Genomic DNA, 18513 nt, shown 5'->3' with positions numbered 1-18513 from the left:
AATTGGACCTGCAAGTCTACCATCTTTTGAAACTTCAACATGTACAGTGGTACCTCAGATTAAGAACTTAATTTGTTCCGGAGATCCGTTCTTAACCTGAAACTGCTCTTAACCTGAAGCACCACTTTAGCTAATGGGGCCTCCTGCTGCTGTTCTCAACCTGAAGCAAAGTTCTTAACCCAAGGTAATATTTCTGGGTTAGCGGAGTCTGTAACCTGAAGCGTATGTAACCCGAGGTACCACTGTATTTGGTTACTGGAGTGTAAACTTTGGATCAATGTAAGTAGGTATGGGTCAATACCGAGGTGTTCCAATTTGGTCCACAGTTTATTACGATCAACCAAATCAAAGGCACTTTTAATATCTACAAGACATATTTGTCCACAAGATGACATAACACTAGACACTGGTCAAGAGTTGAAGAGCCTGCCTTGAAACCAGCTTGTTCCTTACCAGGTAGACCTTTTGTAAGCATCCATTCTTCCAGTTTAATAAGCAGGGATTTGGCATACATTTTACTTATGCATGGTAACAAACTAATAGGCCTGTAATTCTCTTGGCAATTCCTATCACCTTTTTTAAAAATCGGCACCACTATTGAGTTATTCCATGGTTTTGGTACAAGGACTGAGTGATAGAGTTAAAGCTTAATGGCCCACCATTCCACATTTAATCTCAACAGGTCTACTGAGATTTTCCTTGCTTAAACAAAAGAATCATCTCCTCAACAGTAATTTGAAAGTGTGTGGTTATTGCCAAAGAAGATTTAAAATTTTCCTTCTTAAAAACTTGGGAATCATAGAAAACAGCGGTAAAATGCGTAATCCAAGCTTCATCATATTAGGGAAATCAGTGGTAGCTTTTATTGAAAGGTGTGACCAAAAGGTTTTGGTATCTTTAATTTCTAATGCAGTAACAATTTTGGACAATTTGGCTTGTGAAAACACAATTTTTTCCCCCCGGAGCATGTTCTTAAAAGCGTTTTTCATTTCAAAAAAGTCTTCCAGAGACCTTGGGAGTTAGTGATAGAGGCTTGTTTTAGACAAGTTCTGAGTTCTTTCTTATGGTTGATACCTTCTTTATCAAGCCAGTTATACTTATTTAAAGGTTTGTTGCTGAACTGGAGATTTAAAAAAGAAGAAAATAATTCCTGAATAATATAATAATAATAATAATCAATGTCTGCCAGAGGCATCGAATTTTGGTTAGCCAAAGGTTCGAGAATAACGGGGTTATTTTCAAATACTGCTAATAGATCCTCCCTATTTTTATCATATATAAATTCTTTTGGCATAAATAGTCTTATCGGTACTAATAGGACAATCTCTGTACGTCTCTAAAACCCCAGGAGAGGCCACCCCTGGAAATGTTATCTGATTCTATTTAAAAACAGTGTTGAAGGTATAGGTGTATCGTGATTGAGACTTGACCCATTGCTCCATGACCTCACAGGAAGTTCCACATGCTGTGAATCTTAGAAGCACCGCAGTTGTGGCCAAGGGGCTGTGCATTTTAAACCAAAATCCACAGTCCATGTCACAGTTGAAACCTTTTCAGGGCTCATTTGAGCAACAACTCAAAAGGTTATATAGCACATGATTGCTTGCATTGCTGTCATGGGTCAGGCCAAATGCCTGAGAGCTGATTTTGTTTCTGCTTCTTGTTCCCAGCTTTCCCAGCAATCCTGCCTCCAGTGGGATAGTTCTCTTACCCACAGTAGTCCTTGTAATTCCACAAGTTAAACAAGTGTGGAATGGGCCACTTGCTCCTTGAAAACAATTAGGAAATGGGGAGAAGTTCAAGACCCTAGGCAAAATCCAGTGCAAATGAAACACGTTGCTGTTTCATTTAACCATCTTACTTTTGATTCAGTCAGGCTTGCACCAGCAGACAGACATCTCCACAAATCCAAGGACCTTGAGCTAACAACCTTTTTTATCAACAGCTACCGGATCTGCAGCGGACCTGAAGTGGCATGGTCCTGCTTTATTTCTACCCCTACAGGTCTGTTGTGAGTTCCAGTTCGGTGTGTGCGACTCGCTCTCCAGCATGCTCTGGCATCATGGCCTGACCAACTCCAAACTTCCAGGTTCCTACAGGGGATGCCAGTAAAGCACCACCCGAGAGAGACGTAGTACTGCCAGGTGCAGATTGCAAAGAAGTTGCTTCAGTCACTTGGGGTGACATCAAGCCCTTGTTCCCGCTGGACAACATCAGCTCCCTCAAGCCTGAACATCCAGAGACTCCTGACTCACTAATTGCTGCCATATATTTTCCCAACTTACTGCCAACTCCATGCTGTTTCTTTTCATGCCATGCCTGCTTTTGCCAATGAAGGCCTTGAACTGTGCAACTGGCTCACTAGCTGACTTCCTGATCTTCTATGGCTCAAACACATCTTCACCCATGCTGTTATGATTCTAGCCTGCCTTATTTGCTGTCTTGTATACAATGTACTGAGCATCCTTTCGGCTTTGGCTCAGCCGCTTCATCAGCTCTGGATCTACTTGTCCATGAGTTTTCTTGGCAGGGATACTGGAGTGGCTTGCCGGTTCCTCCTCCAGGTGGATCACGTTTGGTCAAAACTCTCCACTATGACCTGTTCATCTTGGGTGCCCTGCTCGGCATAGTTCATAGCTTCTCTGAGTTATTCAAGCCCCTTCGCCACAGAGTTGCGGATATGCCTGGAAGCGAAAGGAAAGTCCAATGCTGTAAAGAAAAATATTGCATAGGAACCTGGATTCATCATGCGAAAGGCTGGGCTGGATGAATCCCAAGCCGGAATTAAGATTGCCGGAAGAAATATCAACAACCTCAGATATGCAGATGACACAACCTTGATGGCAGAAAATGAGGAGGAATTAAAGAACCTTTTAATGAGGGTGAAAGAGGAGAGCGCAAAATATGGTCTGAAGCTTAACATAAAAAAAACGAAGATCATGGCCACTGGGCCCATCACCTCCTGGCAAATAGAAGGGGAAGAAATGGAGGCAGTGAGAGATTTTAATTTTTTGGGCTCCATGATCACTGCAGATGGTGACAGCAGTCATGAAATTAAGACACCTACTTCTTGGGAGAAAAGCGATGACAAACCTAGACAGCATCTTAAAAAGTAGGTCCGTATAGTAAAAGCTATGGTTTTCCCAGTAGTGATGTATGGAAGTGAGAGCTGGACCATAAAGAAGGCTGATCGTCGAAGAATTGATGCTTTTGAATTATGGTGCTGGAGGAGACTCTTGAGAGTCCCATGGACTGCAAGAAGATCAAACCTATCCATTCTTAAGGAAATCAGCCCTGAGTGCTCACTGGAAGGACAGATCGTGAAGCTCAGGCTCCAGTACTTTGGCCACCTCATGAGAAGAGAAGACTCCCTGGAAAAGACCCTGATGTTGGGAAAGATGGAGGGCACAGGGTGAAGGGGACAGAGGATGAGATGGTTGGACAGTTTGACCAAACTGCGGGAGGCAGTGGAAGACAGGAGTGCCTGGCATGCTCTGGTCCATGGGGTCACGAAGAGTCGGACACGACTATAAACGACTAAACAACAACCAATACAATGTACTCCCACTGTTTTACAGCTCTGCAAAGTTCGCCCTGGTCCCTGCGTCATGGCCCTCTCTGCTTCTGATCACATTCGGCTTCGACGTATTGCTCCCGGCATTATGAACTCCTCCAATTTGGAGTATGCCCAGCTACACACACAGCGCACTGGTGGACTTGGGACCTGCGCTCAGATAGATAGAAAAGGGGAAATGTAGGGATGATCGCCAGGTGCAGAGCACACTCCCCACCCGCAGACAGTCACAGTCTGCCTGCACACATGACCTTGGGGTGCGGGGCACACTCCCCCTCACAGATAAAGCCACAGCTGTCTGAACATCTTGCCCTTTGTCTAACCTTTTGCGGTCTCAGTAGTCTGCAGTGTCTGTAACCTTTCTCTCTGAGACCTTTGTCTCCTTCGTCACCTACTGTGCAAGGGGAAAATGACGTGGTGGAAACGGGTGCCAAAATAGCTTTGTACCACCCCACTATCTCGGTACTGGAAGACGTGTAAAGGTCACCGCCCAAAATGTATCTGCCTGTGTTTGCATATTGTGTCAATAAAAGGAGTCTCCACAGAGCTGGCTGGCAGCTTGCTTGCAGCTCACCTGCATTACCAACTCCTGCCTCATGTCCTTAACTTCACACTGTAATATGTAATGGGAGAATCAAAGTGATCTGTCCAATGTAAGGATTGTGGGACTTCAAAATGTTGTTTTAATGTTGTTGTTTTGAAGATTTGGTGGTAGCCCCCTGGGGTGGGCAGGAGGATACAGAGACCCGCCATCTTTGACAAGAGCAGTCTGGCTTCTGCTGGGAAGGGGGGGCATTTTGAAGTGGGGCAACCCCCCCTTGCAGCTTCCCTTTCCCTCCCAGGCTATGTGGAATCTTCTTTTTCCAAAGGCCCTTCCAAGACTTTTCTCCTTTTAGGGAAAAGGTCCTTGATATTGAGAAGCTGGGGGGAGAGAGATGGAGGGGAAGAGGAGACCTTCTCTCTTGAAAGGGCCCCCCATGTGTGGGTGTCCCCCTTTCTAGGGGGGGATGGGGGGAAGCTGATGCGTCCCTCCAAAAGGGGCAAGATCGAGAGGAGCAGAGCTGGGGGGAAAGACGGACAGGCTGTGACCTCTGACCCTGCAAGGGATGCTCCTGTTGGACAGGAAGGGAAACCCCACCCCTCCCCCGCCTCCAGGGAGTTGGGAGAATCCACTGGGAATTGGGGGGGGGGAGTGTGAGGCGATGAGAGAGAGGAGGGCAATTAAAGGGGGGCTTTGTAGGCTCAGCATTGTAGTGTTTCCACTCAGTAAATGTGTTATGTGGATGAGCCTTCAAAAAGATATAATGCTGGTTAATTTTTCTCACCTCTGACTGTTGCCTCTTCCCTGAGTCTGATGCAAATAAATCCTGTTTCCTGAGCTCTTTTGCTGATGGGGGGAGGGGCTGCTCTGACCCCCCTTGACCTCCTGGGCCTCTTTTGGTCCTTCCAGGGATCCACACCTATCAGCTGATGTACGGCTGTGAGCTGAGGTCAGACGGGCGCAAAGAAGGGTATGAGCAGTACGGCTATGACGGGAGGGACTTCATTGCCTTTGACAAGGAGACCCTCACCTGGACGGCAGCTGATACAGGGGCCCAAGTGAGCAAGAGGAAGTGGGATTCTGACTTGGCTGGGAACCAGTACCAGAAGGCCTACCTGGAGGAGGAGTGCATTGAGTGGCTGCAGAAATACCTGGACTATGGGAAGGAGACTCTGCTGAGGACAGGTGAGAGGGGGGAGGGGAGGGGGGCTCAGTGGGGCAATTTCCCTTCACGCTCCCCTCCCTCCCTTAACAGTCTTCCTTTCTGGATCAAAAAGCAAACACTTTTCTTGGTGGTACTGGCAGAAATAAGTTTGGGACTCTGGGAGGAGAAAAGGGATTACTTCAGAGTATGATGGGGGAGGAGATGCTTAAAAACACCCCCCATGCCCCTTTGGCTAGAATAAAAAGGTAAAGGGACCCCTGACCATTAGGTCCAGTCGTGGCCGACTCTGGGGTTGCGGCGCTCAGCTCGCTTTATTGGCCGAGGGAGCCGGCATACAGCTTCCGGGTCATGTGGCCGGCATGACTAAGCCGCTTCTGGCGAACCAGAGCAGCACACGGAAATGTTGTTTACCTTCCCTCTGGAGCGGTACCTCTTTATCTACTTGCACTCTGATGTGCTTTTGAACTGCTAGGTTGGCAGGAGAAGGGACAGAGGGATGGCAAAAGACAAATGGGGGGAGGGGACACAAAGAAACAGCAGGAAAGTGGTCAGTAAAGCAAAATGCGTTTTAAGGAGGGGGAGGGGAACAAAATTAAAATGGACAGATTTGAGGGGGAAACAGAAAACCTTTTGGCTTTACACTAGGGTATGTACCTATTTGAAAAGTCTTTAAAACTAAAGAAATTAACCTTTTTTAAAAAAATAGAAAATGTTTGGGGAGCCCATAAATATGTATTAGAGGGCAGGATGCAGCCCCCTCATTAATACTGTAGGTTAGCCACTTGTGGCCTAGAAGGAGAAAACCTGCACATAGTGAGAGACTATGGGAATTCCCTGTTCTACCTTTCTATATTTATTATTTGTGAAGAATATTTTTCCATGGGGAACATTCAGAAGTGTCTTCTTCCCCAACCCTGTGCCTTGAAATGGTACTGTCCACTCTTCAGGAATCTGGCCCAGGGTTTCAATCACACCATCAAGTGTTTTGACTGGGATGGACCATTGCACAATGGGGTGGGGGCTTGGGAACCCAGCCCATGCGAATCCTGCCCTATATATCCTTCCCCTTAGGAAGCAGAGCCTGACCAAGGACCTCCCTCTGTGTCCCCCAGGACTGGGAAGTTAAGGCCCAGCGGAGGAACCTAGACCAAGTGGGGCTCCTGGGAGGTCACATGACCAACCCCTAGGTCCCCATGAAAAGGAAACGGTGGACACTTGAGCAGAACAGTTGTCCAAGTCCATAGCGCCTTCAGAAGGTGTCCCTGCTTACTCCCAGGTAAGGGGACAAAGGATTGCAGGCAGCACACAGGGAGAGAGTAGAGACTGTTGGAGCAGATGTAACAGTGGTCGGTTTCGCTTTTGAAAAACAAAACCCTGCATCCTACAAAAGATTTAGAAATTCCGAGTGCATCTGTATCACTTTTGCTGGCTATGTAGTCCACACTGAGGAGTTTAGTTGGTATCCTTGAAGTTGCGTTCTGTTGTGATGGATCTGCTGCAGATGGGGAGGGAAAGTCAGACCAGCCAAGAGGAGCATAAGGGGTCCTGTCTCTCTCTTACTAGTTCTGTTAAAGTGAAAATTAATTACAGGCAGGTAGCTGTGTTGGTCTGCCGTAGTCAAAACAAAATGAAAAAATTCCTTTCAGTAGCACCTTAGAGACCAATTATGTTCGTTATTGGCATGAGCTGTCGTGTGCGTGCACACTTCACACTTCTTCAGATACACTAAAACAGAAGTCACCAGACCCAGAGGGTGCACCTATCAGCCAATCACCTACCACCCTTCTGAGTAATACACCTCCCCACCCTCTCACTATATATAAGGGTTTGGTGACTTCTGTTTCAGTGTATCTGAAGAAGTGTGCCAGTTGTCATATTTGAGTAGTATTAGAGCTTTGCAAGATGACAAATTAATTTGTGACCAGTCCTCCCTCCCAAAGGAGTCTGCTTTGGCAACCAAAGGATAAAACATCTAAAAACAGTTCCGCCATAGACACTAACTGGGGAAGATGCCAGGGAGGCTGAGGAATCACATTTATTTGCACTTCTTTTTAATTTCTGTGGATGTGAGCAGAGTCTGACACTCTGGAAAGCAGGCCTAGGTGGCTCTAAAAATATACAGGAGTCATCCAGGCTTTCGTTGCGGGTGTCGATATCTTTTACCTCCAGTGCTTCAATTTTTGCAGAGGCTCCAGTGGTGAGGGTGACCAGGAAGGCAGACTATGATGGCCTGGAGACCCTCGTTTGCCAAGTCCACGGCTTCTACCCCAAGGAGATTGAGGCCAACTGGGTGAAGGACGGGGAGGTCTGGCAGGAGGGCACCCTCCGAGGATTGGTCGCCCCCAACTCGGACGGGACCTACTATCTCTTGCTCAGTGTCCAGATCGACCCCGAGGAGAGGGAGCGCTTCCGGTGCCGCGTGGAGCATGACAGCCTGGAGAAGCCTCTGGACGTGGCCTGGGAGAAGGAGCCTGGTGAGAGACAGACAGACAGACAGGAGGGGAAGGGGTGGGCTCTGGGAGGGGGATTTCCACCCAACTCCTCCCTTCAGCTGCAGCACAGCTCAGATGGGGAACCCCAGTTGGATCCTGTCTGTGTCTCTGGAGGGAAGCAACTGAATCGGAATCTGTAGATTTTGACAGAGATGCAGCCTTTTCTGGCCAGGGCCTCATAGGCCTTGAACTCAAATTTCCCTTTAAGCCCAAGTAGTTGTAATGTCACAGATTGTGGGCAGATATTTTACTTCTTCAAAATCAAATGTGTCAGCACAGTGTGTGGAATAAAACTTTATTATGGCATCCATCTGTGGAAAGAGACCCCCCCCCCTTTCCAATTTCATCTCTATAGGGACTTGTGGGGACCTTGGGAGGAGATGAGGGTTGTTTGCGGGGCATTTTTGGTTATTCTCTCTCCTTGGGACCTCCTTGCATTTCAAAGGAGGACGGAGCTGAGTGGCGCAGCCTATTTATGGCAGCCCGGTCCGGCGCGCTTCCCTCAGCTGCGCCACTCAGCTCCGTCGTCCGGTAGCTCCAGTCACACCTTAGCAGAGATAAACACAGCGGTGATAAACTGTCACGTCCTTTCCCAGCTTCCAGACAAACACACACAAAGTCCAGGTTTGTCCTTTTTAGCTCTTTATTCCGACATTCCCCCAGGGATTTCCTGGGCTCCTCTCCGCCATTACAGGCTACGTCTTTCTCCCTCAACGACCAGAGGGGAACAGAGAGAAACTCTTCCCAAACTCCTCCCAGCTTGCTAGGCTGACGTCAGAATGCTGAGGCACCATGGGAACAACTTAACCAGTTAAGTTCCAACTCCCATACCCCCTCTGCATCACATTCTGACAAGACCCTTTTGAGTTCAACACCTTCCCCTTTGCCTTGTGCCCCTTCCCGGCATCTTTCCCAGGCACCTGTTGAACCCCTTCAACACTCCTAGAATCACACTGTGCGACACTTTTCCACGCACCTGTGACCTGATACCCTACTGACCCATTAGGGCCAGCAGTTGTGTCTTCTCCGTCAGACTCTTCCCCCTCTGACTTGACAACCCTTCCGTGAGCTTTCTCCATTACCGGAGATGAAGCCTCACACCTGGACACTCCTTTCACAACCCTTGGAGATGCCCAAACCTGCCCTGAACCCTGACCCTGGACTTGGTCCCCATCACCGGGATCTGAACCCTGATTCTGGACCTGATCCCCATCACTGGGTTCAGCCACAGCCTCCCTTCTCCCTTGAGAAGACTTTGCACCCGTCACCTGGTGACGTATTTCCTTTTCCTTGAAAAATTCCTCCAGAGCAGACCCAGTAAACTGTGACCCTCGGTCGCTCTTGACCCCTTGCACCCTGGTGGAGAACCTTAGTTCCACCTCCGCAACCCAATCCTGGATCAGTTGCGCCACCTCCCCCTGTGATTTGAGAGAGAAACACCAGCCAACCTGGCTGTGGTCACCTGTCAGCGACAGCACATACCTGGCCCCACCCAGACTCTCAGACCTCATGGGTCCTGACAGATCTGTGTGAACAAGCTCAAAGCTTCCTTGGCTACCCTCCCAAACCCGGGAAAACCAAGCACCTTTGCACCTTTGCATGCCCTGCACCCTTGGGACCTCCCACATTTCCGGAGCTTGTACCCTTTTGTGCACCTGTGCAACTTTTGCACATCTTTGGGAACCTTAGCACACTGCGCCTGTGCTCATTCAGCATTCCCACCACCCTCCATAGGTGACTCCAGAACAAAGACGTTGTTCTTGCTCTTCGCCATGTTGACCCGTTGTCGCCCCCCTCTGAAAATGGAACAGGTGTCATTTTCAAAGCACATTTTTGAACCCCTGCTTCGTTAGAGCAGATACAGATAACCGACAACTATTCAGTCCCGGCACAACGCAGATCTCTAGCTCCTCCTGTGAAGGAGAAAGAAAAAAACACGTTAGCCACACCACAGACTGCTTTTTTGTGCTCCGTCTGTGAATAAAACAATTGTTCCTGTTGAAAACAGCCCTGCAGTTCCGCAGTTTGCCTATCAGGTGCTGCCTGATAGCAGAAACCAAAACACCCAGCGTGTCATCGTGTCCTGGCTGGAGTTGTTTTTCACAGTTGCCATAGAAGCAACAAACGTCCCGCTGCCTCTGTCCTTTGCAGCGTCCGAAACCGCAACATCCTGCGTTGCTCTGAAGACTGGACTTATCTCAGAGTTCCCAGACAAATCTGCAGCACGTATCTCCCGCTGCAGCAGATGGCTGGCCTTGAAGCCTGTAGCTGTGTCCTGTTTTCATTTCAACAATAAAATTTTTGATTATTTATTTGCTTTGATTAATTATCAATTTTTGATTAATTATCAATTTATTTATTTATTTATTTATTTATTTATTTATTTATTTATTTATTGTTCTAAGCCGCCCTGAGCCCGGCTTCGGCTGGGGAGGGCGGGATATAAATAAGAATTATTATTATTATTATTATTATTATTATTATTATTATTATTAGCTTTGATTAATTATCATATTTTTTCTGTGTTTATTGTAACTATGAACTTCAATGGTTTGGCTAAAGAGATAAGGGGAAAACAATTCTCCCTAACACTTCAGTTAAAATTGCTACAGGCAGTAAAAAGGGTTAAAGTGGCTTCTTCCCACACCTCCGGCTATTTGCGGCACTTTAGCAATTTTTTAGACACAGAAGGTGTGTTAAGATGGCTGCCACCTACACTGCCAGCTGTTTTCGATGCAGTGACAAAATGCTTCCTTTAGTATTTATCGGCACCAAAGAGGTTTGGAAGATGGTCGCCACCCTCACTTCTGGTTATTTGCGGCACGATAACAAATGACCTGAGGGGAATCAACAATGTGGCTGTGACACTCGCTTAGGTAATCTAGAAAAACAAATGAAACAACCTCCACATGGCTGACTTACGCACACTCACTGCGGCTGAAAAAGGGGCTGTGAGCTTAAAAGAGGGAGCCCCTGACTGACTGTACTTCACAGTGAAAAAGATTCTCACTCGCTCCTCCTCACACTTGTGCCCAGCTAGAAAAACTGATATCCATCCCTACTCAGCCCAAAAAACTGCTGGGAAGAGCAAGTAGGGTTTTTTTTCATAACAACACTCGTCTTACACACACTTCCAGGAAAGCTGCGCCTTCAGGAAGTCATGCAGAATGTCTAGCAGCAAAACTCCCTCTTTCCCAGCAGGAGCCCATAAACACATGCACATCCACACCCAGATGCTTCTTCCTAAGGGTTTGTGTCTTCCCTGAAGGCCTGTAATGCTGGGCTCTGGGGGGTCTCAGAGGGGAGGGAACCCCTTCCTCTCAGGGTCAGGACAGAGAAGGCTGAAGCGCCTGAGCAGGAGGAGACCTGCTTTTAAGTCTGGAGTCTGTGATGAAACAGGTGTGCCTGTCAACTGTCTTCCTTAAATGAATTGGTTATTTTGAAGACCTCTGATCCTTTACTCTGGTGGGGAGAAGGACCATTGTATTGGGGCCACTACAGAGAAGACCTTGGCCTGTTAGGAGGGAGAAAGAGGGCCTGCTTTGCACACGTAAAATCCTCCCGGGCTCATAGCTCAGCACCTCCACTCAGATCTCCTGCTTGAGGCCTTGGGGAGCTGCTGCCGCCAGTCTGAATAAAAATGTCTCTTGTCCCCTTTTAGTCAATCTGGGTCTCTTGGGAACCATTCTGGGTGTCGTGGCTGCCATCCTGCTGGTCTCTGGGATCATCGTCTTCATCATCCGCAGTAAGTAAACCCTGGATGCGTTTGCTGCCTCTCCTGTGTCCTTCTGTCTCGGCCTCCGACTGGGAATGTGCTGGTGGAGCCTTTCTGGCAACTGCCCCTTGAATCCCTGCAGACACCGTTCCCCATAAAACACCTTTTGAACATGAACCCAAACTCCTGTTGGCCATTCCTTTGTGCTCACTTTGGGCTCAGGAAGTTCACTTTCCACCCAATGTTTTAATCAGTCCTAAGTCTTCAGTCCTGTACACACTTAGCAGGGAGCCTTCCTTACAAATCTTTAGGCGCCAGACAAAAACGTTTCTCTTGAACCAGGCCTTGGGCCTTTTAAATGTGAGTTACTGGTTTGTTTTTGTTTTATTATGTATTTTGTGCTCTCATTTTGTATTTGTATGTTGTGATTGGCCCTGCCGTCTTCAGATGAAGGGTAGTATACAAATTCAATCAATCAATCAATATTGATCTGGGTGGACGCTGTATTGAACTGAATAGGATGTTCCTCTGAGTAGACCTGCCTAGAATTGCACTGTTAAAGTTCATTATCTCTTCAACCAACCACCTCTGGGCAAGTTTGAGGATTAGGGGTCTGCTGGGAGTGAAATAATAATCCAAAAAGGAATGAGTGAAGGGACTGGATTATGTTTCCTTCTAGCCTCTTGGAATTTGTCCACTGCCTGGTTTCCGTGTTAATTCTTTAATTTTCCCACTTTTTTCTACTTCTTTGTCACATGAGTTCCTTGAAAAGCTAACCTTCTGTGCTCACCTTCCTTGGAGGTGTTTGGAAGAGACAAGAGGAGCATCTGCTGGGTAGCCAAATGGTCGAAATGGGATTGTGTGGCCTCTGGAGGTTCCTTCCAGCTCTGACCTTTGTCTCTGCTTTTGTCTCTACAGGGAAACGGAATGAGAAATCAGCCTACAAAGCAGCCTCAAGTGAGTGACTCCTCCCTTCTCTCTGTCTATTTCCCCCCAATATGGAGCAGTAACAGGTTACAAACAGACAAAACTAAACCTGGTGGTGGCCTGGTCCTTAAGCCCAAGACCCTGATGGAAAGCTTCAGCCTGTCTGCTCAGCCTGTCTGTGGACAGCAAGGGGTCCCTCAGGGCCAGGAAAAGGCTGCAGGAAAACTGTTGGCTAAGGGAGGGGCTCCAAGAAGGAGCAGGAGGAAGAGCCAAGGGTGTGGAGAGAGAGGGATCTCTGGTGGTTTAATTTACTGGAACCTGAAGCTAAAGATTTGGTTGGTTGGTTGGCTCAAGTTGTGGATGTCAGGAATCTACCACTGACTTCCGGTTGGTCGCCCGATTAATGGCGGATGGGAGCTCTTTCGGCTGAAAGAGCCCCAGCACTGTGAAGGTAGGGGTGACCACAACAGCGACGCGGTACCCTGAAAAAAACCTCAGATCGCACGTTCTGAGGGCTTGGTGTTCCAGCGGGTGCCCCTGGCAACTCCCCCACTCACCGGTAAGCTCTAATAAGAGCCCCGAGCGCGAGTGGGGTCGGAGATGTGGGCACTGTGGAATTGACTCACTTCCTTCTCAGCGCGAAGCTCCGAGTCTGGCGATCGTGAGCAGCCAATTTCTCTGTCAAAAATAAAAATTGGAAATTGTGAGTAAAGAAAAAAGAGATTTAATTCGTGTTAAAGTTTGTGGGTCGTAAATCCTTTGACCCACAAGGTCTGCTGCATCGGCACTGCAATAAATCTGATTTGCGAGCAATCTGACACGTCAATGGTGCCCACATGCTTCCACTCGCGGGCTGCCTCTCTTCTCAGTTGTTGGATAGTAGCAGAGTTCACATGCAGCATAAAATGGCTTTGTCTGTGTCTGCGTGGTGTCTTCAATAACTCAGCTCGACACCAGTGCTTCTAGTCTATCACTGTTTATTTAGAAGCATACAAAACCAAAAGCAAAACCTACAGAATCTAGCTGCATGCTTGCAGCTTTCTGTCTCTAACAAAAACGAAACTACCTCGCTCACATTCTCAGACAGACTGCTCTCAGCAGCCCCCAAAGAGCACAGATCAAAGGAAAAATGCCCGGGTCATGTGGCCAGTGCACCCAGGGAACAAGAACACTCCTGGAGTGTTAGCTCTTAACTGTCCAGAACCACAACAATTCAAACTGTAAAAATTAGAATGGAAGTAATCTAAATACGGAGGTCAACCCCTCTGCGCTTATTTAAAAGTGAAAGCAGTTCCTGCTGACCAAAGCCATAAGCTGAAAAAACATTCAGAAAACTTCCAAGTAGAACTGTAAAATCCCCCCTTCTAGCAGGGGGAAGGGGGGTAAAACATTTATTTAACAAAGAGTGTATGAGATTTGTTTGAAAAGAGACTCTTTCTTTCTGAAGCAGACCTCCTGGCAGGGGAAGGCTAGATTCCATTGTGATGTCACAAGGGGGGGAGAGGAAATCTTCAACTTTTGTTTTCCTTTCTGGTGGATACAGCTGCCTGAACTGGATATTATAATATAAAAGGTACCTTTCACCCTCTGTGAGTAAGTTTAAAGTGCAAAGAAACTCTGAGGAATATTTAATAAATACTTGAAAGAGTAAAAAGGAAGAGGGAAGCTGCTGAACTGCCTGTAGGGGGCTGTGGTGGGAAACCTTTCCCCTCCTGCCTTTCTCTCTGATTTGAGTGTGTGACTGACCTTGAAACTGTTGTGCAGTTATGAATGGAGAGAAGGGAGAGAAGATAGATAAGACCAAGCCAAGACAGGGCTCTAGGGCTGTTATCTTTGAGGAAAATGTGATGCAATTACTTACTGAAATTAAAGCAGAGGTGCAAGGAAACCAGCAGAATATATAAGAACTGAGACAAGACTTTGCTGACCTGAGAACTGAACTGAAAGAGGTTAAGACAGGTCATTAAACAAGAGTGACGCCATTAGAGACAGTCAGAGTCCCTGATGTTGAGAGATTACAGTATGAAAATTCCAATGCAATAGCTTTTCTTCAGATGTAAGAACAGGAAACCCAATTAAGAGTGAGAGGTGCACCCCAGCTAGAACAGAATAATCTCAAAGATTGGCTAATTGATCAATTTGTTGCGTGTTGGGATCTCCAAAAAGACGAGTTAACTTCTTGGATTGAAAAGGTCTGTAGATTTGGACCTTAAAAAGACTCTAAAATTACACATGATTGCATAGTAGTTTTTAAGACCAAGGAACAAAGGGATAATATTTTGGGCCTTCATTACAAAAAATGCCTAAAGATCAATGATAAATCAATTGTTTTGTTTAAGGAGATCCCAAAACATTTTTGAACCTGAGAAGCAACTACACAGATCTTGCAGGCACCTTAAGAAGGAAAAGCATTTTTTTCAGGTGTGAATTCCTGGAAGGTCTCTCTTTTAAATATGAGGGAAGAAAACAAAGAATCAAGACTGTTGGAGAAAAGGAAAGGTTCTTGGAAAAATACACAGTTGAACTTGGATTGGAAAGTCCACAGCCACCGGGGGCAGGGGCAGCAGCCCCTTAATACAAGAAGATGGCTCTGAGAATTTACTCTTGGAATGTTAATGGACTAAATTCTCGACGAAAAAGGAACCAGACCTAGCAGGGCAGCAGTTGAAGAAGGAGCAAAAAAGGTTTTCTTGTGTGTGTGTGTTTCTTTGTGGCTGATTAGCTGTTCTCCCTGTGCAAAGGTCAGAGGGGGCAGGGTTTCTGTTGAGGCAGGGGATTAGCTGTGGGAGGAGCTTATCAGACCTAGCAGGGCAGCGGCGCGCGCCTAGTGGCGCGAGCAGTTTGATCCATCTTTTCGATTTAGGGGAGCTAGTCTCAAACGTTTGTTGGGGGAGACCTAGGTTTTTTTTTCTTGTGGGGGGAGTTATTTGTCCTGTCTTCACGCTTTTTATGATGGAGGACCCTGTAGCCACCCCCAACGACACGTTCTCAGGATGGAGGGGGAGGGAACAGCTGCAGTCGCCTGTGGTTCCTGCGCAATGTTTGCCATCTTGCCAAAGGTTGCAGGCAGCTTTCCCTGCAGCAATTGCATGTTGATTGCCCTCTTAAAAGACAAAGTCCAGCAACTGGAGGAACGTGTAGCTACGCTCCAAAGAATTAGAGAGCTGGAGCTCTTCTTGGAAGCAACAGAGCACACCGTCTCCACCAAGGAGGAGACAGGGGACTCCCCTGAGAAGGAGGCTAGTTCACCAACACAGGAGCCAGATATATGGAGAAACGTGACTTAAAGAAGTAGGAGGCCCAGGGTTCGCTCTGATTGTTTAGAAATACACAATCACTTTGAGGTCCTCTCCCCTAGCATGGAAGACGAAGAGCAGACTCCATTTGAGGATCTCTCCCTCATTACAGTCGATCAGGTATATGAAGACGAGCAGCAAAGCCAGTCCTCAGGGAATGTGCAGGCGACCTTGGAACGGACAGCTCACGGAAGAACCCCGACCAAACCTAAGAGGAGGCGTGTAGTGGTGATAGGGGATTCCCTACTGAGGGGAACAGAAGCAGTGATCTGTGGGCCTGACAAGATGTCTCGGGAAGTGTGCTGTCTCCCCGGAGCTAAGATCCAAGATGTAACTGAACGACTGCAAGGAATCATAAAACCCACTGACAAATACCCCTTCCTCTTGGTTCATGTGGGAACCAATGACACTGCAAGCAATAGCCTCCAGAAGATCAAAAGAGACTACGAGGCTCTGGGCAGGAAATTGAAGCAACTAAATGCACAAATTGTCATCTCATCTGTCCTCCCAGTTGAACGACGTGGCCCAGGGAGAGAGGGAAAAATAGTGGAAGTGAACATCTGGCTTCCCAAATGGTGTAAACAGGAACGGTTTGGATTCTTAGATCACGGACTGCAGTTTCTTGAAGATGGACTTCTGGCAAGTGATGGGCTGCACCTCACAACGGTTGGGAGAAATGTTTTTGCCAAAAATCTCAAAAACCTCATCAGGAGGGCTTTAAACTGACTAATGTGGGGGAGGGAGACAGTGCTCCTGAAGGTAGGAGTCTATCAATTGATGAAGATGATCATCCAAATGTCATAGACCAAATGGAGCAAACAGCACGCAGACCTAGTGGTGGGAGGAAAAAATCCTTAAATAAGAGACACGGGGGAATGATTAATGGGCTTCAATGTCTGTACACTAATGCGCAAAGCATGGGAAATAAACAAGATGAGCTTGAGCTCTTGGTACAGCAAACTAAATATGACATAATAGGCATCACTGAAACCTGGTGGGATAAGTCCCACGATTGGAATGTAATAATGGGGGGATACAATCTATTTCAGAGAAACAGACCAGACAAGAAAGGAGGAGGAGTGGCGTTATATGTCAGGGATGTGTATACAGTACCTGTGAAGAGATCCAAGATTTAGAACCTCAAAGCCAAAGTGAGAGCATTTGGGTCAAAATTAAGGGAGAGAAGAATAACAGAGATCTCATTGTGGGAGTTTACTATAGATCCCCAAGCCAAACGGAGGAAATAGATGATGCCTTCCTGGAACAGATGGCCAAGCACGCAAAAGGAAGGGAGATAGTAGTAATGGGGGACTTCAATTACCCGGATATTTGTTGGATGTCAAACTCAGCCAAGAGCATAAGGTCAAACAGATTCCTCACTGGCCTTGCAGACAATTTCATTGTCCAGAAAGTGGGAGAAGCAACAAGAGGAACAGCCATTTTAGATCTGGTCCTAACCAATGTTGATGACCTGGTTAGTGGGGTAGAAGTGGAAGGATCATTAGGCGCGAGTGATCATGCTCTTCTGAAGTTTACTATACAGCGGAAAGGAGCAGCCAAGCATACTAGGACTCAATTTCTTGACTTTCAGAAAGCCGACTTCATAAAACTTAGGGAAGTGCTGGGTGAGATCCCATGGACAGTAATACTAAAAGGAAAGGGAGTTCATGATGGCTGGGAGTTTGTTAAGAGGGAGATAGTAAAAGCACAACGTCAGGCAATACCAATGAGGCGGAAACATGGAAGGTGCTTAAAGAAGCCAGGGTGGCTATCTAAAGAACTTTTAACTGAGTTAAGATTAAAAAAGGATGTGTACAAAAAATGGAAAAGGGGGGAAACCACCAAAGAGGAATTCAAACAAATAGCCAGCACGTGTAGACACAAAGTCAGAAAAGCTAAAGCACAGAATGAACTCAGGCTTGCTAGAGAGGTTAAAAGCAACAAAAAAGGCTTTTATGGGTATGTTCGTAGCAAAAGGAAGAACAAAGAAACAGTGGGGTCACTCCGAGGAGAAGATGGTGAAATGCAAACAGGGGACACAGAAAGGGCTGAACTCCTCAATGCCTTCTTTGCCTCAGTCTTCTCCGATAAAGAAAACAATGCCCGACCTGAAGAATTTGGAGCAAATGATTCAGCAAAGGAAACACAGCCCAGAATAACTAAGGAGATAGTACAAGAACACTTGGCTAGTTTAGATGTATTCAAGTCTCCAGGGCCAGATGAACTGCATCCAAGAGTATTAAAAGAACTGGCAGATGTGATCTCAGAACCACTGGCAGTCATCTTTGAGAATTCCTGGAGAACAGGCGAAGTCCCAGCAGACTGGAGGAGGGTAAATGTTGTCCCTATTTTCAAAAAGGGGAAAAGAGAGGACCCAAATAATTACCGCCCAGTCAGTCTGACATCAATACCAGGGAAGATTCTGGAGCAGATCATTAAGCAAACAGTCTGTGAGCACCTAGAAAGGAATGCTGTGATCACCAATAGTCAGCATGGATTTCTGAAGAATAAGTCATGTCAGACTAACCTGATCTCGTTTTTTGACAGAATTACAAGCCTGGTAGATGAAGGGAACGCAGTGGATGTAGCCTACCTTGATTTCAGCAAGGCATTTGACAAGGTGCCCCATGATATTCTTGTAAAGAAGCTGGTAAAATGCGGTCTTGACTATGCTACCACTCAGTGGATTTGTAACTGGCTGACTGACCGAACCCAAAGGGTGCTCATCAATGGTTCCTCTTCATCCTGGAGAAGAGTGACTAGTGGGGTGCCACAGGGTTCTGTCTTGGGCCCGGTCTTATTC

The 18513-nt window shown here is 46.9% G+C and overlaps 2 protein-coding genes, 1 long non-coding RNA gene and 1 pseudogene across 7 annotated transcripts in view; 3 read left to right on the top strand and 1 right to left on the bottom strand.

Moving 5' to 3' along the window:
- LOC310702041 overlaps positions 1 to 18513 on the bottom strand; it is a 257327-nt gene that overhangs the window by 119236 nt on the left and 119578 nt on the right. The window lies entirely within an intron of this gene.
- LOC310701705 (H-2 class I histocompatibility antigen, Q9 alpha chain-like) overlaps positions 1 to 18513 on the top strand; it is a gene marked incomplete at its 5' end in the record, with an annotated part of 167789 nt that overhangs the window by 51878 nt on the left and 97398 nt on the right. For 2 of the 4 annotated variants that reach the window (XM_083492991.1, XM_083492990.1), the window contains one exon: positions 5025 to 5300. In XM_083492991.1, coding sequence (XP_083349117.1) covers positions 5025 to 5300 — 276 coding nt within the window. Of the gene's footprint in view, positions 1 to 5024; positions 5329 to 7466; positions 7928 to 18513 lie in introns of those variants that run through there. The other 2 variants (XM_083492989.1, XM_083492992.1) reach the window with 2 other exon arrangements.
- Positions 1 to 18513, top strand: part of LOC310701772 (major histocompatibility complex class I-related gene protein-like) — a 139620-nt gene that overhangs the window by 104924 nt on the left and 16183 nt on the right. The gene's annotated exons all lie outside the window — the stretch shown is intronic.
- Positions 1 to 18513, top strand: part of LOC310701696 (major histocompatibility complex class I-related gene protein-like) — an 84555-nt pseudogene that overhangs the window by 51960 nt on the left and 14082 nt on the right. The window lies entirely within an intron of this gene.

The sequence above is a fragment of the Podarcis liolepis genome (genome assembly GCF_965112155.1).
Source record: "Podarcis liolepis genome assembly, chromosome: 2".
NCBI classification, from domain to species: domain Eukaryota; kingdom Metazoa; phylum Chordata; class Lepidosauria; order Squamata; family Lacertidae; genus Podarcis; species Podarcis liolepis.
The sequence above is the reverse complement of the archived record's forward strand: the minus strand, read 5'-3'. Positions and strand labels throughout refer to the sequence as shown.